Source organism: Carex rostrata, chromosome 8 (assembly GCF_964058835.1).
Source record: "Carex rostrata chromosome 8, lpCarRost1.2, whole genome shotgun sequence".
Classification (NCBI taxonomy): Eukaryota; Viridiplantae; Streptophyta; class Magnoliopsida; order Poales; family Cyperaceae; genus Carex; species Carex rostrata.
Genome location: NC_135925.1, coordinates 214,144 through 232,347, shown reverse-complemented (window position 1 = coordinate 232,347; position 18,204 = coordinate 214,144). Strand labels below are relative to the sequence as shown.

Below are 18,204 nucleotides of genomic sequence, written 5' to 3'. Positions count from 1 at the left end.
CTTCTGTTTGAGTGCTGGCTGGCTTTTAAAAGAAGGCCTAATTGGGCTAACAATCTAAAAGAGCCCACTTAACTTAACTTAACTCATTCATCTCCTTTCCTCCACCGTCAAAAATTCAGAGAGAGAAAATTGGAAATGGAGATATTGGGGATGAATTTCGGGTGCGTTCTAGCGGCGCTCTCTGACAAGCGGATCCCTGACAAGGATTGCCTTCTCCCGCTTATCTCCAAGCTTCTAGGCTACTGCATCGTCGCTGCCTCCACCACCGTCAAACTCCCTCAGGTCCCTCTTCCACTTCTCCCATCATCTCTATTTTTTCAACTTTTTTCTATTTTATCCGCTTAACTACCAACTAGATCACCTGTTGCTGTCCTTTTCCTTCTAGATTCTTAGAATTGTCAACCACAAAAGTGCTCAAGGCCTCAGTGTCACAGCATTTGAGCTTGAAGTTGTCGGCTACACTATTTCCCTCGCATATTGCATTCACAAGGGATTATCTTTCTCAGCTTATGGTGAATTGGCCTTTCTCTTGATCCAAGGTTAACTACTCTTAATGCATATATAATATGTTTTATTTTCTCACCCAATCACATTCATTTCTCAAATTTAATCATTTTTGTTTGCTTTCTGCTTTCTGCTTTCAGCCATAATTTTGGTAGCTGTCATTCACTATTTTTCTGGGCCGATTAAAGTGAAGACATGGCTCGTGGTTTTGCTGTATCCTTTCCGTTTATCATCTCTTTCTTTTTGCAAACTATATCCAACATTTCTCATCTTTGCAGATAATTAATGTTTATTGTCCCAATTTGTGTGTTCCATTATATGTTAATAACTTTGCCCTACTTATAAACTAACTTTTTGCTTAAATTGGAACTGTGCTATATATCTTGGTTTTGGTTCTACTGTACTGGTACGGGAACCATTTTAAATTGTGCTAACATGAGAAACTCCAGGATTGAAGAATTTTAAAATAAAAAATCTAGGTGTTATTTGAAGAATGCTAAACTTTCTTATTTGCAACAAAGATGAGATATGCACCAATTTTATTAGATTGGTTGTAATGGAATTTTGAGTTTTTTTAGTTTATGCATGCAAGTTTCTTAATAATCTGTGAATAGATATGGTGCTATAGCTCCAACTATATTGGGAGGTCGAATTGATCCTGTTCTCTTTGAAGCCCTTTATGTAAGCTTCTGTAACTTTTTAATAATTAGTATCACGCGGTTATTTACTAATTTATCAATCAGTATACCCATTGAATAAATATTGGTACATTGTGGTTTTCTCATGTTGCAGGCTAGTCAACATGCCATCTTTATTTTTGCGAGAGTTCCACAAATTTGGAAGAACTATTCTGTAAGTTTGTTTGTGTTTCTATACCATATCATTACCCATTTGAGGCACATTTTCTTTTTGTATCCATAGTAAATGTTAAAAGAACACAAGTACTGTGTACATATTTTTTGTTGTTGTAAAACAATGAAATATTAATTAATTAATAATTCTGAAGACATCTGATCTGAGGTATCATTTGCACCACTTAAGGTCCATCTTTCGTCCAAAAGATGTCCAAAATGTTATGTTCCCAATTCCCCAGTCCCTCTATAGTTGGATCAAATGAGCAGTCGATTTACAATTAAAAGAATTATAGATTATATGACCCTACCAGGATGGCAGAGTTGTTATTTTGGCTTTTGATCGTTAAAGTTATCCAATGAGACTGTTGAAGTACTTGTCATTTGAGCCTATGCTATTTTTTCATTTTTGGTGCGTCTTGTGTTCCTACGTTCTTATATTTTGGAAGGTAAATGAGTTACTAAATTGGCTGAATGTTAAATGTAATCTTTCTGCATTAAGAATTTATCTTTTATTCCGTTAATGCAGAATAAGAGCACAGGGGAGCTTAGCTTTTTAACCTGTTTCATGAACTTTGGTGGTTCCCTCGGTAATACTCTTTACATCATTCAATTTCAAAGTCCTTATATATTTTCTTTGGATGTGATCATTTTATTTACATCTTATTTTTGCTACTTTATTTTGTCTTCTATAATTTGCAGTTAGAGTTTTCACTAGTATTCAAGAGAAAGCTCCTACAAGTGGTATCCTTTTTTTAAAGTCATTGGTGCATGCATTAGATACATTTATACAACTTTATCTAAAATAATATCTGATGAACTTGCAAGGCCTCCGTGCTTCAGAAAAGCAATTTCTGAATTCCATAGTTAGATGGAATTAAGGTTACATATCAAATCCTTCAACTAAATCAATGTTTGAACTGTTTATTATACTAATATTTCTGCCTCTTTTTATTTATAAGTTTTGTTTCACACAAGGAAACTAAGGGCCACAGATGGGCAGTATTTTAAATGAAAATTGTAATTTGTTTTGTAGCCATCTCACTTACTTTGGATACCTGATACATTGTTTTAAATTTTTTGTTACCTTAACTACTTGAAAGTTCTTATGGGATATGTCACGGGTATAATCATGAATGGCACTCTGCTGAGCCAGATACTCGCCTACCGAAAGCCAGTCTCGAAAAAAGATAAGAAGTCGGATTAAAACTAGATGTGCTTTTGTTTTATGTAATTTAGTCGAAAGATCAATTCATAATTAAATCCCACTTCAGGTCATCTTTGTGTAGGACCTTATTGGTTTCTTGTGTAATTTACCGGTATGGCGAGAGTACAAAGTTGGTGTATGCTCTTTAATTTACTTGTGAAGACCCACCCCATTAACAGTAATCTATTTTGTTTAATATTCACATTTGTTTGATTTAGAGAATCTCTATTCTGCTTTGCAACTCTATTTGTACATGGAATACAAACTATGATTTAAGATTGCATCTCCTCGTGCTAAAGGAAAAATTCTGAAATAGGGAGTTGGGTGAGTAGTTCATTTGCTCTTCTATTCAGGCTGCGTAATGCTTCGATATGAGCCTCATCTTCCTCGACTGATATTATTTTTGAAAATTCTCCCTCACCAAGGTAGTCGATCACTCTATTTGCAGCTTCAAGCCCCGTCACATATGCTTTCTCCTGCCATGGAAAAATCAATCATCATTGTCTCAGGATAGAAAATATAGCCAGTGACCCATTTTTTTTTTCACCGGCTACCGTGACATCGATGTGCCATCAACTTCAAAACTTATAGGATAGTGATCAAACAATTAATTTAAACTGTTCAATCATATCTTCTTTATTATGAAGTATATCGGTTTGGATTCATCGTTTAAAGGCGATTCTGTAGGTATTGGAGGTAGTGGTATTTATACTGAAATATCACCAATGTTACGATAACTGGACTCTTTTTCACATCGGTTCAAAACTGATCAGAAAAAACTACTTGTAGCATTGCAAGAAATAGCTAATAATGACTAATAAAGCATTGTCTTTAGCCACCTTTGACCACGAGCCATGACGATTAACTATCCAATCCCCAGCCATGAACAAATTTGGAAAGCTTGTGGCACCTCGCATCATGTACTTATAGGTACCTGTGAATCATGGACTAGTTAGAACTTAGAAGTAATCAAGAACCATAATATGATGCTTATAGGTACCCCTAAGTATTTCAAAACAACTTGGCCAAGTAGTGTGATGCTTGAAAATGATTCTGAGTTTAAAAATACTTTACCTGGAGAAAACTGTGTTGCGGACTTTGGGCATCTAACAACTTTATGTTGCACCACCTTTGCATCTTCAAATTCTTGCATGCATTTGGTGAGTTTGGCAATAGCACTTTCAACAATCTGCTCATCTTTCAGAGGTAGCAAGTCACTGGCACAGGACTACAATGCAGAAATTAAAAAATATATAGATATATCAGAAGCCCAGTTGATAGTATCTACAGATATCATTACGCTGCATTTTGTAATTATATTGGCTGGTTCAGCACAGCAGCTAGTGTCATTAAATATCTTTCAGGGTAAATTAGTATTGTTTCTCACAAACCTTTTATATGCTCAAATACACCACTTTGAACAATAGCACATTGGCTACCACATCTCTTTTGATGGAATACACCAATTATAACACTTTTCATTTTATATGACCTCTTTTTTTCTTTTTTTCTTTTTTCGTAGGCGATTTTATATGACCTATTGATTCTTGGTTGAAGAACGTTTCAGTAGTGAATTTTTTTTTTCCTTCTTATAGTACACTTTTCGGGTGAGGCTTAATTGCATAAATAAGCCAGAATCCTCATTGAGGCCATTATTATACTACCATCTAAAAGTCTCGACCCTGGGTTTTGATAAAATGCAAAATCAAGAACTTACGAATTCAGCCTCCAAGATAGTATTAGGTTCATCTTTGTATTCATCATAAACAGAACTCAGATCATAAAAAGTCCATGCAATTGATTCATCGATGCCGCAGCACACATTTGCAGCAGTTGGAATATTAACCTGATTTTTTAATTTTAAAAAAAATGAGAAGTTAAACAGAGAACTATTTTACGAAATGAGAAAAATTGTCAAAATCAACAATTTCTGACCTTTTTATCAAACCAGAGTTTAACATAGACCAGATCAGAGGTAGACAACTTAAGAACATTCAAGAACTCCTGACGTGACTGCAACACACGACTATGTGGAAGTTAATAATAAAAATTATAAACTAAAATTTAAAATAAAGCGAACAGAAAGTAACTGATATTTCACAAAATATTTATGCTTGTATAGTTTTACTGGGTAGCCCTATCAAACTACAAAATATCATTTATACCCCAGCAAAACAAGAAATATCTCATATACTCACTTGAAACATATAAATGGCACCTAGAGGGTTGCAGTATCATATTGTTGAGGTATACATGCACAATTTCTTTAGCTACAAGGGGAATGCATGATTTTGTTTATGATTTCTAAACAAAAATATTGACACCTGCTCAGAACGATGGATTGCAGGGAAGAGATCCCAAGAGCTAAAACAAATGCATCTGCCTCATACACATCTCCTTCGCACACTACTTGCGAAATACATCCTGTATCTTTGCTTAGGATTAAGTCAGTTGCTACACTGTTTTTGCAAATTTTTAAGCCATTTGAGGTCAAGGATTCGATCCATGGAGTGAATATTTTTGCACCAACCTCGCCCCGGCACAAAACAAAATCAAAGTTTTGCTGAAGAAAGGCAAAAGGTAATAACATAATTTCTTGTAGGTAATATTATGATAGGCACACATATGACCACATTAAACAAAACAATTCACACAAAAAATTAAAAAGGTAGATCACTTAAGGTATTAGTCAAAGAAGGAAAAAAAAAAGTTTCAAGAGAAAGCATATGGAAGTTACACTAGCAATGTAGGGTAGACTGAGTCTAAACAGGGAAGGATGGTTTTATGTTGGACATGCAGTGAAAAATTTTGGGGCCCAAAGCAAATCTTAGTCATGCACAAAACTTATTGGTCAAGTAATAATGCTAACCTGATGGGAAAGTATATAATAATATAACATGCCTAAAGTCGCAGCGGCACTACACTGCTCTCCTGGTGCAAATAAACCTGCCTGAACTGCCGGTTCAAAAACATCTCGATAAAGCCTCTGAGAGCAGCCGTACTGCTTAAAAAGCTCCCTTGAGGTAACTGTCAGTAAAAGCTCGTACATCAGAAATTGAGAATAACTCCAACTTCTGGGACCTTACTGAAAAATAGTGATTGAATCAATTCCCTCACTTGTGTCATACTTCCTCCACGCAGTGTCAGTGTTGTCGAAGTCAATTACTACATCAGAATAAACAAATCAAGACTGTTATTTTTTGAAATTTTGAAATAGTTTAACATATCTCTTTATAAGTACACAAGCATACCAGCAGCAATAAGAGGAAAGGATGTCAATCGATCCACCAATGGAAGTTGAGGAAACTGCAAAAGTTCATGTTTGACCAATTATAATCATAGAAATGTCTCACAATTTGAATTTTTTTTGAAAGAAATTAGCAAATAATAAAAAGGGCATACTTGGGGATATGCAAGAGCTCCAAGAGGAGCAGGCAATTTAGGCTGATCCCGAAAAACAGGAAAATTGACCTATAAAATGACAATGTAAATATAGTTCCCAATTAAGAGGAGGAGATGCAAATTGCAAATTCCCAGGAGATAATATGTACCTGAAGCCCCTGTGGTGAGAAATATGATGCTTTGATCCACTTTGTAAAAGGCTTGATACCCAAACCGTCTACTAGAGAGAATATGTTACGATATGGATACCAAAATCCTATATATAAATTAAATTATTAATAATAGCTTGAATATCCAATATCCATGCTGATTTAGTATTGAAATTACTTTGAAAAGGTATTTATTGCTTTGCTACATTGATTCCCATTCCCTCATGGCTTGTACAATTTGAACAGAAGCTATTTATTGCTACTAGTAAACATAGAAAATTGCATACCTCTCAAGCTGACCTCTTCGGTGGGCCCACTTCCAGCTTGAAGCAGTGTTACATCAAATCCCTGGTTGATGAGGTGATGAGCAGAGGCGAGGCCAGCCCAGCCAGCGCCGACGACAACCACCTTCTTTGGCTGCGTGGGTTTATGGGAAGAGGAGAGGTCGGCCCGGAAAAGGGAACGGCGACGGGGGCGAATGGCGAAGGGAGTAGCCGGGAAGCAAGTGGCACGACCACAGCCGGAAGCTGAACTTGAGGCCCACATGGTTCCGTTCCAACGGGCGGGAAGGGAAGGGGAAGCCTCACCACTTCTTTCTAATTCTCTCTATTGACTATTAGTATGTTTTTTTTTTAATTATTTTCCTCCTCAATCCACATCGTTCCGGGCCTATTGGACACCATTAGCCAAGCCAAGCCAAGCCCAGCCCAGCCCAGCCCAGCCCAGACCAGTGGGTCGTCACCATTACTCTTCCTCTCCTCCTTTCTCTTCTCTTGGAAACACAAACATATGATTGATAATGAATAATTAAAATCCATAAAATGACAAGTCAAACTCAGCATCGACCATCGAGTGTTAAAGCAAAGCAAAGCAAAGCAAAGACAAACAACAGCTGCTGCCTGCTGCCTGCTGCCTCTGATCTAGCTAGATGCGCCCCCGCCCCAAACTCCGTTGTTGTTTCCATCTCTCTCTCCTCCTCACCATCTCCACACTCCATTGTTCTTCCCTGTTAGTACCACCTCCTCTCCCAATTCTACCCATCCCCACCGCCTCCCAGCTCACATGGCAACAATCCGAGATGGCAATGTTTCTCCACTTCGGACCCAACACCTTCACCGACTCCGAGTGGGGCACCGGCCACGCCGACCCATCTGTCTTTTGCCCTGCTTCCCTTGATACCAGGCAGTGGGCCCGCATAGCAAAACAAACCGGCTTTGCAAGAATGGTACTAACAACTAAGCACCATGATGGATTCTGTCTTTGGCCGTCGGCTTATACAAACTATTCGGTGCAGTCGAGCCCGTGGCTGGATGGACAAGGGGATGTAGTGGGAGATTTAGCAGCTGCTGCGGAGGAATTTGGTCTCCAGCTCGGGTTGTATCTGTCACCGTGGGACCGTCATGAGCCATGCTACGGCAACACCCGGGACTACAACGAGCATTACCTGGGCCAGATGACTGAATTACTCACAAGGTGGCTTTTTAACTATCAATTTTAAATTTTAGTTTAGGTCACAACCTTAATTCCTTTATGAATCAGGTTTCTTTACAACTAATCTCAAGTTCACATCATCTAATTATATAGTCAAAGCTTAATTTCTTTATGAATCAGGTTTCTCGTGCTGCCATTGAGGTTTGTAATTTATAAGAATTCATTTTTCTGGAAAATCATTGATTAATGCAATTTTCACCTTCAATTTGATGCTACCTATGCATACTAAGCTCTAACTTTCATTTTTATTTAATTAAGATCATGAATTAGGCAAACCCTACTTTCCTAAATAAAGATTCTTTTGGTTTATTTTTTATTACATTTTATGCTGTTTTTATATTACAATAGAAAAATTAAATATTTTCTTCAAAATTCTAATATTTTGGGTTGCTTTGTATTAGGTATGGGGAAGTAAAGGAGGTTTGGTTGGATGGAGCAAAAGGGGAGGGGGCGAAAGACATGGATTATTACTTTGACCAATGGTTTAAGCTAATCCATCAGCTTCAACCAAATGTGATTATTTTCTCTGACGATGGGCCTGACAGCAGATGGGTCGGGGATGAGGCAGGAGTTGCCGGTTCCACTTGTTGGTCTCTGTTCAACATCAGCGATGTCGAAATAGGACATACTGTCGAAGAGTAAGTTTTTATTATATTTTTTCCTCTCTTTGTTGGGTCTTTCGTTCCAGTTTGAGATTTCAATTTTAAGTATTCTAAAATTCTTAACGGCTACTGTTGACCACAGAAAATAATCACCGAAAAATGTCCAGAACTCTAAACACGTATACGGGCTGAAAAGAGGTATTACCGTGTTGAATTAGAGGTATAAAAAGTAGTTTTAACAAAAGGAGGGCCTAGCATTGTAAAGGCTGAAAAGAGGTATTGATGTGTTGAATTAGAGATTTAAAAAATGGTAGCTTTAACCAAAATAGGAGATAGCATTGTAAGGCTTGTACTGATTCCTTATTTCTAATTTATATTGTAATATTCAAAACAAGCTTTGTGGCCCCATTGTTTGCAGAGTCTTATGTCATATTAATATTTATCTCATTTCAGCCATCAGTGATCTGTGAATTGAATTTCAGAAATGAGTTACTTTTTGTTAACTTTTGAAACTAATTCTTTGATGCCCGCTCCTTCTAAAATCTAGATATTCTAAACAAGGCGACCCCAAAGGGAAAAACTGGGTCCCAGCTGAGTGTGACGTCTCCATAAGGCCCGGCTGGTTCTGGCATAGCTCAGAAAAACCTAAAAGTGCAACAACATTACTTGACATATACTACAAATCGGTCGGCAGGAACTGTCTCTTAATATTAAATGTACCCCCAAATACCTCCGGTCTTATATCCGACGAAGACCTTCAAGTACTCAAGGAATTTACAAATATTCGCACTGCCATTTTCTCAAAAAATCAAGCAGAAAATGCAATTGTGTGTGCAAGTAGTGTACGTGGTGACGGCGATACCAGATTTGATGCATCAAATGTGCTCGAGGAAAGTATATATTCTTACTGGGCTCCTGAAGAGGGGCAGTCGGAATGGGTATTATCTCTTGAATTGGGCAAATTTATTTCATTTAATGTGCTTCAAATGCAGGAACCCATTCAAATGGGTCAGCGGGTCATTAGGTTTCATTTGGATGCACTTGTAGATGGTGAGTATAAAATGATTGTTAATGGCACAACCATTGGTTACAAGAGGTTGGTTCGGTTTCCTAGTGTGGAGACCAGGTTTTTGAGGTTGATTATAGATGAAGCCCGGGGGGATCCGTTGATATCTTTTGTTGGTTTGTTTGTTGATTCATTTTCGAACACAAATGATTTGAATGAAGATGACGAAAAATCTTTGAAAATTAGTACTGTGGTAAGAAGAAGAAGGCGGTGGCCTCGACGGCATGGACAATTTTTGTCTGGAAGTACAGCTGCAATGTAATAATATTTTCTGATTTTGTTTGTTTTTGAGGTATGTTGGGAAGATACTGGTTAGATGCATGATGTAGTTCATAGAGAAAGTATGATATCATTATGCTGCATATTATCATTGCCATCATGGTTGTTTTTGTTTGTTTTAATGCAAATTTGCAAAGTTCCAATCGGCATTTACTAAAAATAACACTGTGTGACAGTGTTATTTTTGCACAGTACCATATGATATTGAATTTATTCCCAGGCTTGTGAAACATCATATTACTTTACTGCTGAGCTCAATAATGGAATTCCATTTGTTTGTAAATAACAAAAAGAAAGAGAAATACCGCCTATGGGTAAAGGTTTGAAGTCTTTAATTGGATTGGGTACAATAGTTATTGTACTTGCTTTTCATTTGTAAGGTTCTTATTGCCCTTGGTTTAATTTTAGTTTGTTGGAGAATGTTGACTAAACCACATGCCACATGGCTCCAAAAAAAGAAAAATAAAAAGAACAAAATATGAGCAAAAGAGAAGAAAAAAAAAAAAAAAAAAAACGCTAAGAGACTTTTGTAATGATGAACTTCCATAGCAATTGAACTTGATTAAGACACTTTCTGAACCTGTTTCAGCAACGCTGTTTACATGGTATGTGTTCAAGCAAAATGATAAATTTAGACAATGAAATGACAATAAAGAAAATTGATCAACTAAACAAAACTAGATTAGTACCCAAACAATACATATAAAAACAAGGGATATTGATAATAATAATTACTCCAGACTCCAGTCCACTCCTCTCACAAGTCACAACTAGTCACCCAGCAAACGAAATTGAAGAACACAGAAACAACAAGTCGCAGTAACTGAGAAAGAGGGAAATGTCAGAGCAGACGCCGACCCCTCCGCCTCCCTTCTCCTTTCCCGACCTTCCTTTCTCCCCCATCAATTCCAACCCTAACCCTAACCCTAACCCTAGTTCTAGCCTCTACCCGCTACCTCCATTCCTAGCCAAACGAAAGCGCACTGGTTTCCATCGCAAAGCCTCTAACCCTTCTTTTTCCCCTCAGTGTGGCGAAAGTTGTAACCCTAACCCTAACCCTAGACCAAATCCTTCTACTTGGGTATCTGCTGATTTAGCAGATGAGATAATTGTAATTAACAAAGAAGCAACAACTGAGGCTGTCACCGCACTATCTGCTGGATTCCCTGCTGATTCCCTCACTGACGAAGAGATAGAGGCTGGTGTTGTGTCCGATGTCGGAGGCATCGAGCAGGTATATGCTCTCTCTCTCTCTCTCTCTCTCTCTCTCTCTGTTTTACAACATATCAACTAATAATTACTACTTGGGAAACTAAAGTTTGCTGCTAATGCAGGTAAATTACATACTCATTCGCAACCACATCTTTTCTCGATGGAGAGAGAACGTCACCAATTGGGTTCACAAAGAAGCATTCACATCTCTAATTCCACCACACTGCGAGCACCTCTTAAACTCGGCATACAACTACCTTGTTTCACATGGGTACGTGAACTTTGGTGTGGCGCCGGCCATAAAGGAGAAAATCCCAGCGGAACCCACCAAAGCAAATGTTATTATAGTGGGTGCTGGGCTTGCCGGTTTGGCTGCTGCTAGACAATTGATGGCATTTGGGTTCAAAGTTACAGTCTTGGAGGGAAGAAAAAGGTGTGGAGGTAGAGTTTACACCAAACGAATGGAAGGCTCCCTTAAATCTGCATCAGCTGATTTAGGTGGGAGCGTTCTAACCGGTACGCTCGGCAATCCTCTTGGTATAATTGCCAAGCAAGTAGGGTTATCTCTACACAAAATCAGAGATAAGTGCCCCTTGTACCAGTCAGATGGCCAGCCGGTCGACCCTGATTTAGATAGAAAGGTTGAAGGTACATTTAATAAATTGTTGGACAAGGTGAGTCTTTTGAGGAAGAACATGGGAGAGGTTGCCATGGATGTCTCTCTGGGTGCAGCTTTGGAGACGTATAGGGAGGAATACGGAGATGCAGTCACAGATGAAGAGATGAATCTTTTCAATTGGCATCTGGCGAACTTGGAGTATGCAAATGCAGGGCTTCTCTCGAAACTGTCACTTGCATTCTGGGACCAGGATGATCCCTATGACATGGGCGGGGACCACTGTTTCTTGCCAGGTGGTAATGGGCGGTTGGTCCAGGCTCTGGCAGAGAATTTGCCCATTGCTTATGAGAAGACTGTGCATACAATCAGGTAAACAGTCTTGCACATAAAACAAGCATTGCTATAAACTTAAAATGGATGGTTTCTGATTAAGATTTCACACAGGTATGGAGTGGATGGAGTGCAGGTTATTGCGGGAAGCCAGGTCTACGAAGGTGACATGGCACTATGCACAGTCCCACTTGGTGTACTAAAAAACGGAAGTATAAAGTTTGTGCCTGAGTTGCCTCAAAGGAAGCTTGACGGGATTAAACGGCTTGGTTTTGGCTTGTTAAATAAAGTTGCCATGCTATTCCCATATGTATTTTGGAGCAATGATCTCGATACATTCGGACATTTGTCAGAAGACCGGACCCGCAGAGGGGAGTTCTTTTTGTTCTATAGCTATGCGAGTGTAGCGGGTGGACCCCTGCTGATTGCATTAGTTGCTGGAGAGGCAGCACATAACTTTGAGAGCATGCCTCCAACTGATGCTGTTGCTCTTGTTCTTCAAATATTAAGGGGTATGATTCTTTTGTTTATGGATTTGTTCATATCCATAGTGTTCATAATTTATATATTTTTTTTCTTTTTTGAAAGGTGATCGGGGCATCAAGGTATTACATTATTTTTCTGCTAATTTGCTCTTTTCAATGAGTACTGTTTGAATACCAAAGGAAACGTAGGCCTTTTTCTGTATGAAAGTTTCCCTAATTAGTCCTTATATTGTCTGTATTTTATATAATTTTTGAATAATCACCTCGACCTGTGGTAACACTTATCTAATACGTAGTCTTTCATAAATACTTATTATTATTTTTTTTCCCTAAGGAGCATTTGCAGTTACAAAGCAAAGAAATTATAAATTTAACCTCTATAAACAGGAATTTACAACCCACAAGGCATTGAAGTCCCAGACCCGCTTCAAAGTGTGTGCACTCGGTGGGGCACCGACTCATTCAGCCTCGGTTCTTACTCCCATGTGGCAGTTGGTGCCTCTGGTGATGACTATGACATCCTTGCTGAGAGTGTTGGTGATGGGCGTCTCTTCTTTGCAGGTGAGGCTACCACACGCCGCTACCCTGCTACCATGCATGGTGCTTTCATCACCGGCCTTCGTGAAGCTGCAAACATAGACTACCATGCCACCTCTCGCTCTATGCAATCCAAAATTGATAGAAACCCCTCTATGAGCACAGAGTCGTGTGCTGCACTTCTCACTGATTTGTTCCGTGAACCTGATTTGGAATTTGGGGCTTTTTCGGTAATTTTTGGTGGGAAAGTGTCAGATCCGAAGTCACCGGCTGTTCTGAAAGTTTTGTTAGGTGGGGCCAGGAAAAAAGGAATCGGCGAAGGGGAGCATTCAAATAAGTTGTTGTTTCAGCAGTTGCAGTCGCATTACAATCAGCAACAGCAGTTGCATGTTTACACACTGCTGACGAGGCAGCAGGCAATAGAGTTGCGGGAGGTGAGAGGAGGAGATGAGATGAGGCTCAATTATTTGTGTAACAAGCTTGGTGTTAAGCTAATTGGCCGGAAAGGGTTGGGGCCCACCGCCGATTCAGTCATTGCTTCGATCAAGGCCGAGAGGAGTAATAGGCGGACTAACCCTAGTATGTTGAGTTGAAGAGCAAAAAACTTAAGTGTTTGCTGTTCTGGTCTGATGGCTGGAAAGAAACATGACCACAAAGAGAAAGAAATCGGATTTACAATTTGCATACTGGAATGGACCCACAAATGCTCAAGATAATGATAGTTAATGTAACGGTTGCATTATTTCAATTCATTGAACTAGATTCCAATTTTATTAGGAGAGATTTACATTGGTCGATGGCCAATATATATATATATATATATATATATTTTTCTACTGTACAGAGCACTAATTTTGCAAATGGAAGCAATGTATTGATTTGTTGCTATTTCTAGAATCTGATCTGCATGTGATTTAGTCCTGTTGAATGGAGAGTTATTTTGAACAGGCACTGCATCAAATATTTGACTGTATGGATAATAAAGTTTCTTCAGATGTTATAAAGTGACAAATATGTCACAAGTCATTTTGCACAATTAAACCAGAAATGTCATCTGTCATTTCAGAATTAAAAATCTTTGAACATCCAGAATTTCTTTTATCCAAATAGGCCTACAGGCAGCAAGTATTCACAAGCATTCATTAGAAACATCAAAGTGCAAAGCACAGCAGAAGAGAAGAGAAGAGAATAAATCAAGAGTGCAGCCACAAGCGGTCACGAAGCCTCTGTTCTCCGGCACCATACATCTCATCAACCTTCTCTCCATCCCGATAGAATTGAAAGGTTGGGGTATACCGTATGTTCTGTGTTGTTTCTGGGCATTCATCTATGTCAGCGTACACAAACGAAAGTTTTTTGAAATCATTGCTCAATCGGCAAAATTCAGGGAGAATAAGGCTGCACACTTGACACCTAAAAGAAGCAAATTCAAATCTTAGTAAATAACTAAATACAGAAAGAAGGAATTGATATGTACACTATTTAAATGAAGATACTAAATACAATTGAAAAGAATCTAGAACTAGAACTCACCATGAAGAGCCATAATTGATAACCGCCTGTATGAAAATAAAATGAATTAAGCAAAACAACTATATACTATTCCCATAAAACAAAACAAACAAAAAATCACGAGGAAAAAGATAACAGGACAGGGTTAAGTTAGCATCAACATGCTCACTCTAGAAATTCATTGAGTAATTGGTTTTGCAATAACAAATTGAAAGCATAATAAGTTTCAGATCTGACCATTTCACAAGCATACCAGTAAATAAGCACAAGTTTCAGAATCATTTAACTAATTTTTATTTATGTTGTAAGATGTAGAAATGTTTAATGGCAGCGAAACTGGTAGCTCAAGCCTACTTTTTTCTTAAAAAGTTTCTCTAGTTTTTTTTTTTTTTTGAATGTGTGAACCGGGTTCTTAGCATAGGAATTGGGTTCTTATGTTTTTTCTAGTCTTTTTTTCTTGTTTTCCTCCTAACGCTTCAATTTTAGGAACCTATAAACCAAGTTTTTTCCTAGTTTTCTTCCTGATTTATTGAAAAGCAACGGTATGTATGGGATTGAACAATTTGTGTTGCAAGCAATTGAATTGCAACTATATACAGAATATCTGGAATTTACACTGGTCATTGTAAAAATGAACCAATGAAAATACAAAAATATATATCAGTAACCAAAGACGTTGAGAGAGGTTACAGGAGATTTAGAAGCTTTGATAGCAGATAAGATCTCCATAAACTGCTCATCGCCGGAAGCACTGCGTAGATTGCCGTGTAAATTCTTGGGTAGAGATAATCCCGTTCCTTCCAGACCTTTCTTTTTCCCGTTTTCCTCCATTTCTCTCTCTCTTTTTTGCTCCATCTTCCTCAATCCCCAGTGGGCAGTGGGCAGTGGGCAGTGGGCAGTGGAAAGAAAAATGCGTAAAATACCAGAAAAGAAGAGGCCCAAAATACCACAAAAGAAGACTCGGCCCAATATAAGTATATGTGAGGATTGTGCCACGCTGGGCCACAAATTGGTCAAAAAGATTTTAACAGAGTAGTATTGGTATGATGCAGCGCACGAACCATGTGTAGTACTGTTATGACTCTATAGTTCGTGCGCTGTATGAAGCCAAAATTTCTCTGTTAAAATCTGTACCCGATTTTGGTACACAGGCAGTAACTCTGAAGCTTCTTCTTTGTCGACATCACCGATCGGCTCGGCGTAGGTTGAGACTTAGAGGTAAAAAGGGAAGAACGGTATGGCGAACCAAGGTGCGAAGAAGCGAAAGGAGGAGAATAGGAAGCACATGTCCACTCTACTCCGCGTAATCCTAGCTTCCAATGTGCGGTTTTCCTCTCTCTCTCTCTCTCTCTCTCTCTCTCTCTCTCTGTTTTATTATTTTCTCAATTCCGTAGATCTAGTAAAGATTTCATCTTGGTAGGATTCCAGTGGTAAACTTGAAAAGCTAATTTGTTTGTGGGAGTGATTTTCTCGGATTGAATGAGATATATTGGTGGATTGAACCATAGTAAAATAGAATTATTGATTCAAAAGGTAGTTGTAATGTTGCCAGATAATAGATAATTTATGTTTGTGTAACATCTGGTTTTTCTTCAATTGCGCAATTCAGAAATTGGAACCAAAGATTAGTAGGTATCCAAAGAAACTTAGAAGCAACAAAGATTAGATGCTGCATTAGGTTTTTTCTTGCCCCTTTCTTGGCACAGAAAGGCAAAACTGTTCAATGAACATTAAACAAACAATCAATACTTGTTTGGACTTTGGAATGGTTCATGCAGGGGCCGGGGCGGAACCAGAAAATTGAGAGGGGGGGGTGGGCTGGATAAATAAGTGTTATGTAATTTCCTTTTTATGACTAATAGTATAATTTTTTTTTAAATTAAAATTTTAAAGGACAAAATTGAAAAATTCCAATAAGAAAATTCGGGTGGAGCAAAAAAGCTCGAGCAAACTATGGAATAGTGTGTTTATATTATTATAACCTCTTTTCGAGTTACCTTCATGATGAATAAGAAACTCAACCATAATTGATGTAACGGTGATGTCGTTAAATTTGTTACGATAGTTTGTTTGTTCTGTGTACAGGTTATTTACATAGTAGTGAGGATGATAATAATGTATTCTAGTTTTACATGGAAGCATTGGATCGGTCTCCTTGTTACGTCTGCTGCGTATTTCTTTCCTTACAAGCAACTCGAAAGTATGTCAAAACCGGCATTATCTGACGACGGTGAATTACTAGATGGTGGCTTTGACATGAGTACTGGTGGTATATGTGGGTATGCCTCTTCCCCCCCCCCCCCCCCCCCCCCCCCCACAACTGTTATTAATGTGAAAGTATCTTGCTTGTCTTTATTAGTTTTCTTCTAAATGAAATGCAACTTAAGCTTTGCAACCTTTTCTTGCAGTTATTTGCATGATGTTATTTATATAACAGCATTTGTGCAAATTGCATCCATCATTTCTGGCAAGTTTTGGTGGACCTATTTGGTGGTAAGTCGTCTTATTTCACATGTTTATTAGTTTTAAATAATTATCAGTTGTTGTGTAGTTTGATTATTTAAATTTGTGTCCTTTTATTAATTTTCAGATACCAGGTTTTGGTGGATACAAAGCTTATGGTCTTTTGAAGGGAACATTTTTCGGTGGTTCTGAGGTACATTACATCCCAGTCCCAGTCCCAGTCCCAGATGCGTACCAGTAGATTTTTATACCATTTGTTGATAATAATTGAAAATGTTACGGGTGTATTTTCAGGATGGTGCGGAGGATGAGAAGGCACGCAAAAAGAGGGAGAAAATGGAGAAGAAGGCTTCTAGAGGCAAATTTGTCAAAGCAAAAGCACGATGATTAATTAGGTATGAGTTGGTGATAAATGTAGTTGGGTTTACTAATTCAATATCAAGCCATGAGGGCATGATTAAAATGTTCTCTTCTTTGGTGTGTGCTGGAGCACAGCTCATATTGTGTTTTCTTAAGTTGAATTTTGGTAGGTGTAATTATTGAAGCATTTTATAGATGTGGGGTTGATATATTTTTTTTTTATGTTTGTTTTAATGGAACATGGCATGGATTGATTAGCAATTTGGTACGATTTAATCTGCTAAGTAATATCAGGTCTTACTGTTCTTTCCCAAAAAAATTAGTAGGTCATCAAAAGAGTAAAAATGACTAATGTAAGATTGTTGATTAATTAAAAAATGATTTCCGTCTTATAACGACGTGATTCTTAAAATAGCTCAAGAAGAAAACCAGTTTCTAATTACACGTGGTTCTTAAAATATTATTTGTTTATCATTTTAGTCCTTATTAAAAGTGTCATTTTCATTTTCATTTTCATTTTCATCCTTAAGTTGTTAGTTGTACTATATTAATGGGAAGTTTAACAAGCATTAAGATAATAAAATAATATTTTCGTCTCCCAACATCCATTTTAAACATTCAAGCCAGTATGGATCTTGTCTTAAAAAATATATAGAAAAGCTAATATATTAATTAATGGCATCAATATCAATTAAATTTATAACGGCAACAATTAATGTCCGTGCTGTCATAAACTAATTCAAATAATATTTACATATCTCATATCATAAACATCATTATAATATTGATGCGACTATACATTTTCATCTAGTTTTCTGACCATGATAATGATAGGAATAACTATTATAAATTAACTTTAAAGATTAAAATAATTAATTAATTAAAAATAAATTAAAGATCGTTAAACGTTAATGTAATATTGTTCCTCATTTAATATTTTGACTGTAATAACGGTACGAATAACTATTAAAAAATAAAAAATTTAAAGGTTAAAATTATAAACAAAGAAATAGTAATTTAAAGATCGTTAATGTAATTTATCCAAAGCTTGTAATAATTCACAAGAAAATGGCGCATACTACCCAAAAGTGGGGGAAAAATGAATGTTTCAGGAAAGATGAAAATTGGTTGTATT

General features: G+C 37.6%; 6 protein-coding genes across 6 annotated transcripts; 4 read left to right on the top strand and 2 right to left on the bottom strand.

Moving 5' to 3' along the window:
- The first annotated feature begins 114 nt into the window (after positions 1-114).
- LOC144557783 (Mannose-P-dolichol utilization defect 1 protein) lies at positions 115-2,779 on the top strand. Its single transcript, XM_078306366.1, has 8 exons — positions 115-282; positions 386-539; positions 645-717; positions 1,119-1,185; positions 1,297-1,356; positions 1,885-1,945; positions 2,058-2,099; positions 2,459-2,779. The coding sequence occupies exons 1-8, from the start codon at positions 136-138 to the stop codon at positions 2,560-2,562; spliced, it is 708 nt and encodes a 235-aa protein (XP_078162492.1). The 5' UTR covers positions 115-135; the 3' UTR covers positions 2,563-2,779.
- LOC144557782 (uncharacterized) lies at positions 2,740-6,717 on the bottom strand. Its single transcript, XM_078306365.1, has 12 exons — positions 6,401-6,717; positions 6,114-6,220; positions 5,965-6,033; positions 5,814-5,868; positions 5,680-5,727; positions 5,432-5,589; positions 4,887-5,125; positions 4,498-4,588; positions 4,280-4,408; positions 3,637-3,790; positions 3,402-3,496; positions 2,740-3,038 (listed from the first exon to the last, which is right to left on the bottom strand). The coding sequence occupies exons 1-12, from the start codon at positions 6,657-6,659 to the stop codon at positions 2,856-2,858; spliced, it is 1,587 nt and encodes a 528-aa protein (XP_078162491.1). The 5' UTR covers positions 6,660-6,717; the 3' UTR covers positions 2,740-2,855.
- A 218-nt stretch (positions 6,718-6,935) lies between these two features.
- Positions 6,936-9,603, top strand: FUC1 (alpha-L-fucosidase 1). Its single transcript, XM_078306701.1, has 3 exons — positions 6,936-7,586; positions 8,006-8,242; positions 8,754-9,603. Exons 1-3 carry the CDS (start codon positions 7,042-7,044, stop codon positions 9,532-9,534), a joined length of 1,563 nt encoding a protein of 520 aa, XP_078162827.1. The 5' UTR covers positions 6,936-7,041; the 3' UTR covers positions 9,535-9,603.
- Positions 9,604-10,326: 723 nt separating this feature from the next.
- Positions 10,327-13,628, top strand: FLD (protein FLOWERING locus D-like protein). The gene is made up of 4 exons (XM_078306700.1): positions 10,327-10,785; positions 10,886-11,751; positions 11,827-12,224; positions 12,585-13,628. The coding sequence occupies exons 1-4, from the start codon at positions 10,390-10,392 to the stop codon at positions 13,325-13,327; spliced, it is 2,403 nt and encodes an 800-aa protein (XP_078162826.1). The 5' UTR covers positions 10,327-10,389; the 3' UTR covers positions 13,328-13,628.
- Positions 13,629-13,760: 132 nt separating this feature from the next.
- LOC144558009 (Thioredoxin superfamily protein) lies at positions 13,761-15,130 on the bottom strand. The gene is made up of 3 exons (XM_078306702.1): positions 14,937-15,130; positions 14,268-14,293; positions 13,761-14,147 (listed from the first exon to the last, which is right to left on the bottom strand). The coding sequence occupies exons 1-3, from the start codon at positions 15,099-15,101 to the stop codon at positions 13,928-13,930; spliced, it is 411 nt and encodes a 136-aa protein (XP_078162828.1). The 5' UTR covers positions 15,102-15,130; the 3' UTR covers positions 13,761-13,927.
- A 263-nt stretch (positions 15,131-15,393) lies between these two features.
- LOC144558584 (transmembrane protein (DUF788)) lies at positions 15,394-17,330 on the top strand. The gene is made up of 5 exons (XM_078307428.1): positions 15,394-15,567; positions 16,332-16,525; positions 16,655-16,739; positions 16,837-16,902; positions 17,004-17,330. The coding sequence occupies exons 1-5, from the start codon at positions 15,484-15,486 to the stop codon at positions 17,094-17,096; spliced, it is 522 nt and encodes a 173-aa protein (XP_078163554.1). The 5' UTR covers positions 15,394-15,483; the 3' UTR covers positions 17,097-17,330.
- The last annotated feature ends 874 nt before the right edge of the window (positions 17,331-18,204 follow it).

Excerpts from the sequence above, each read along its gene's own strand:
- LOC144557783 (XM_078306366.1), top strand. The coding sequence starts at position 136 with ATGGAGATATTGGGGATGAATTTCGGGTGCGTTCTAGCGGCGCTCTCT. Across the intron at positions 718-1,118 it reads ACATGGCTCGTGGTTTTGCT|ATATGGTGCTATAGCTCCAA; the intron begins GTATCCTTTCCG and ends ATCTGTGAATAG. Across the intron at positions 1,946-2,057 it reads GAACTTTGGTGGTTCCCTCG|TTAGAGTTTTCACTAGTATT; the intron begins GTAATACTCTTT and ends TATAATTTGCAG.
- LOC144558009 (XM_078306702.1), bottom strand. The coding sequence starts at position 15,101 with ATGGAGCAAAAAAGAGAGAGAGAAATGGAGGAAAACGGGAAAAAGAAA. Across the intron at positions 14,294-14,936 it reads TCAAAGCTTCTAAATCTCCT|GCGGTTATCAATTATGGCTC; the intron begins GTAACCTCTCTC and ends ATTTTCATACAG. Across the intron at positions 14,148-14,267 it reads ATCAATTATGGCTCTTCATG|GTGTCAAGTGTGCAGCCTTA; the intron begins GTGAGTTCTAGT and ends TGCTTCTTTTAG.
- LOC144558584 (XM_078307428.1), top strand. The coding sequence starts at position 15,484 with ATGGCGAACCAAGGTGCGAAGAAGCGAAAGGAGGAGAATAGGAAGCAC. Across the intron at positions 15,568-16,331 it reads GCGTAATCCTAGCTTCCAAT|GTTATTTACATAGTAGTGAG; the intron begins GTGCGGTTTTCC and ends TTCTGTGTACAG. Across the intron at positions 16,903-17,003 it reads CATTTTTCGGTGGTTCTGAG|GATGGTGCGGAGGATGAGAA; the intron begins GTACATTACATC and ends GTGTATTTTCAG.
- FLD (XM_078306700.1), top strand. The coding sequence starts at position 10,390 with ATGTCAGAGCAGACGCCGACCCCTCCGCCTCCCTTCTCCTTTCCCGAC. Across the intron at positions 11,752-11,826 it reads AAGACTGTGCATACAATCAG|GTATGGAGTGGATGGAGTGC; the intron begins GTAAACAGTCTT and ends GATTTCACACAG. Across the intron at positions 12,225-12,584 it reads TGTTCTTCAAATATTAAGGG|GAATTTACAACCCACAAGGC; the intron begins GTATGATTCTTT and ends CTCTATAAACAG.
- LOC144557782 (XM_078306365.1), bottom strand. The coding sequence starts at position 6,659 with ATGTGGGCCTCAAGTTCAGCTTCCGGCTGTGGTCGTGCCACTTGCTTC. Across the intron at positions 6,221-6,400 it reads CGAAGAGGTCAGCTTGAGAG|GATTTTGGTATCCATATCGT; the intron begins GTATGCAATTTT and ends ATTTATATATAG. Across the intron at positions 6,034-6,113 it reads TCTCACCACAGGGGCTTCAG|GTCAATTTTCCTGTTTTTCG; the intron begins GTACATATTATC and ends GTCATTTTATAG.
- FUC1 (XM_078306701.1), top strand. The coding sequence starts at position 7,042 with ATGCGCCCCCGCCCCAAACTCCGTTGTTGTTTCCATCTCTCTCTCCTC. Across the intron at positions 7,587-8,005 it reads ATGACTGAATTACTCACAAG|GTATGGGGAAGTAAAGGAGG; the intron begins GTGGCTTTTTAA and ends GCTTTGTATTAG. Across the intron at positions 8,243-8,753 it reads ATAGGACATACTGTCGAAGA|ATATTCTAAACAAGGCGACC; the intron begins GTAAGTTTTTAT and ends TCTAAAATCTAG.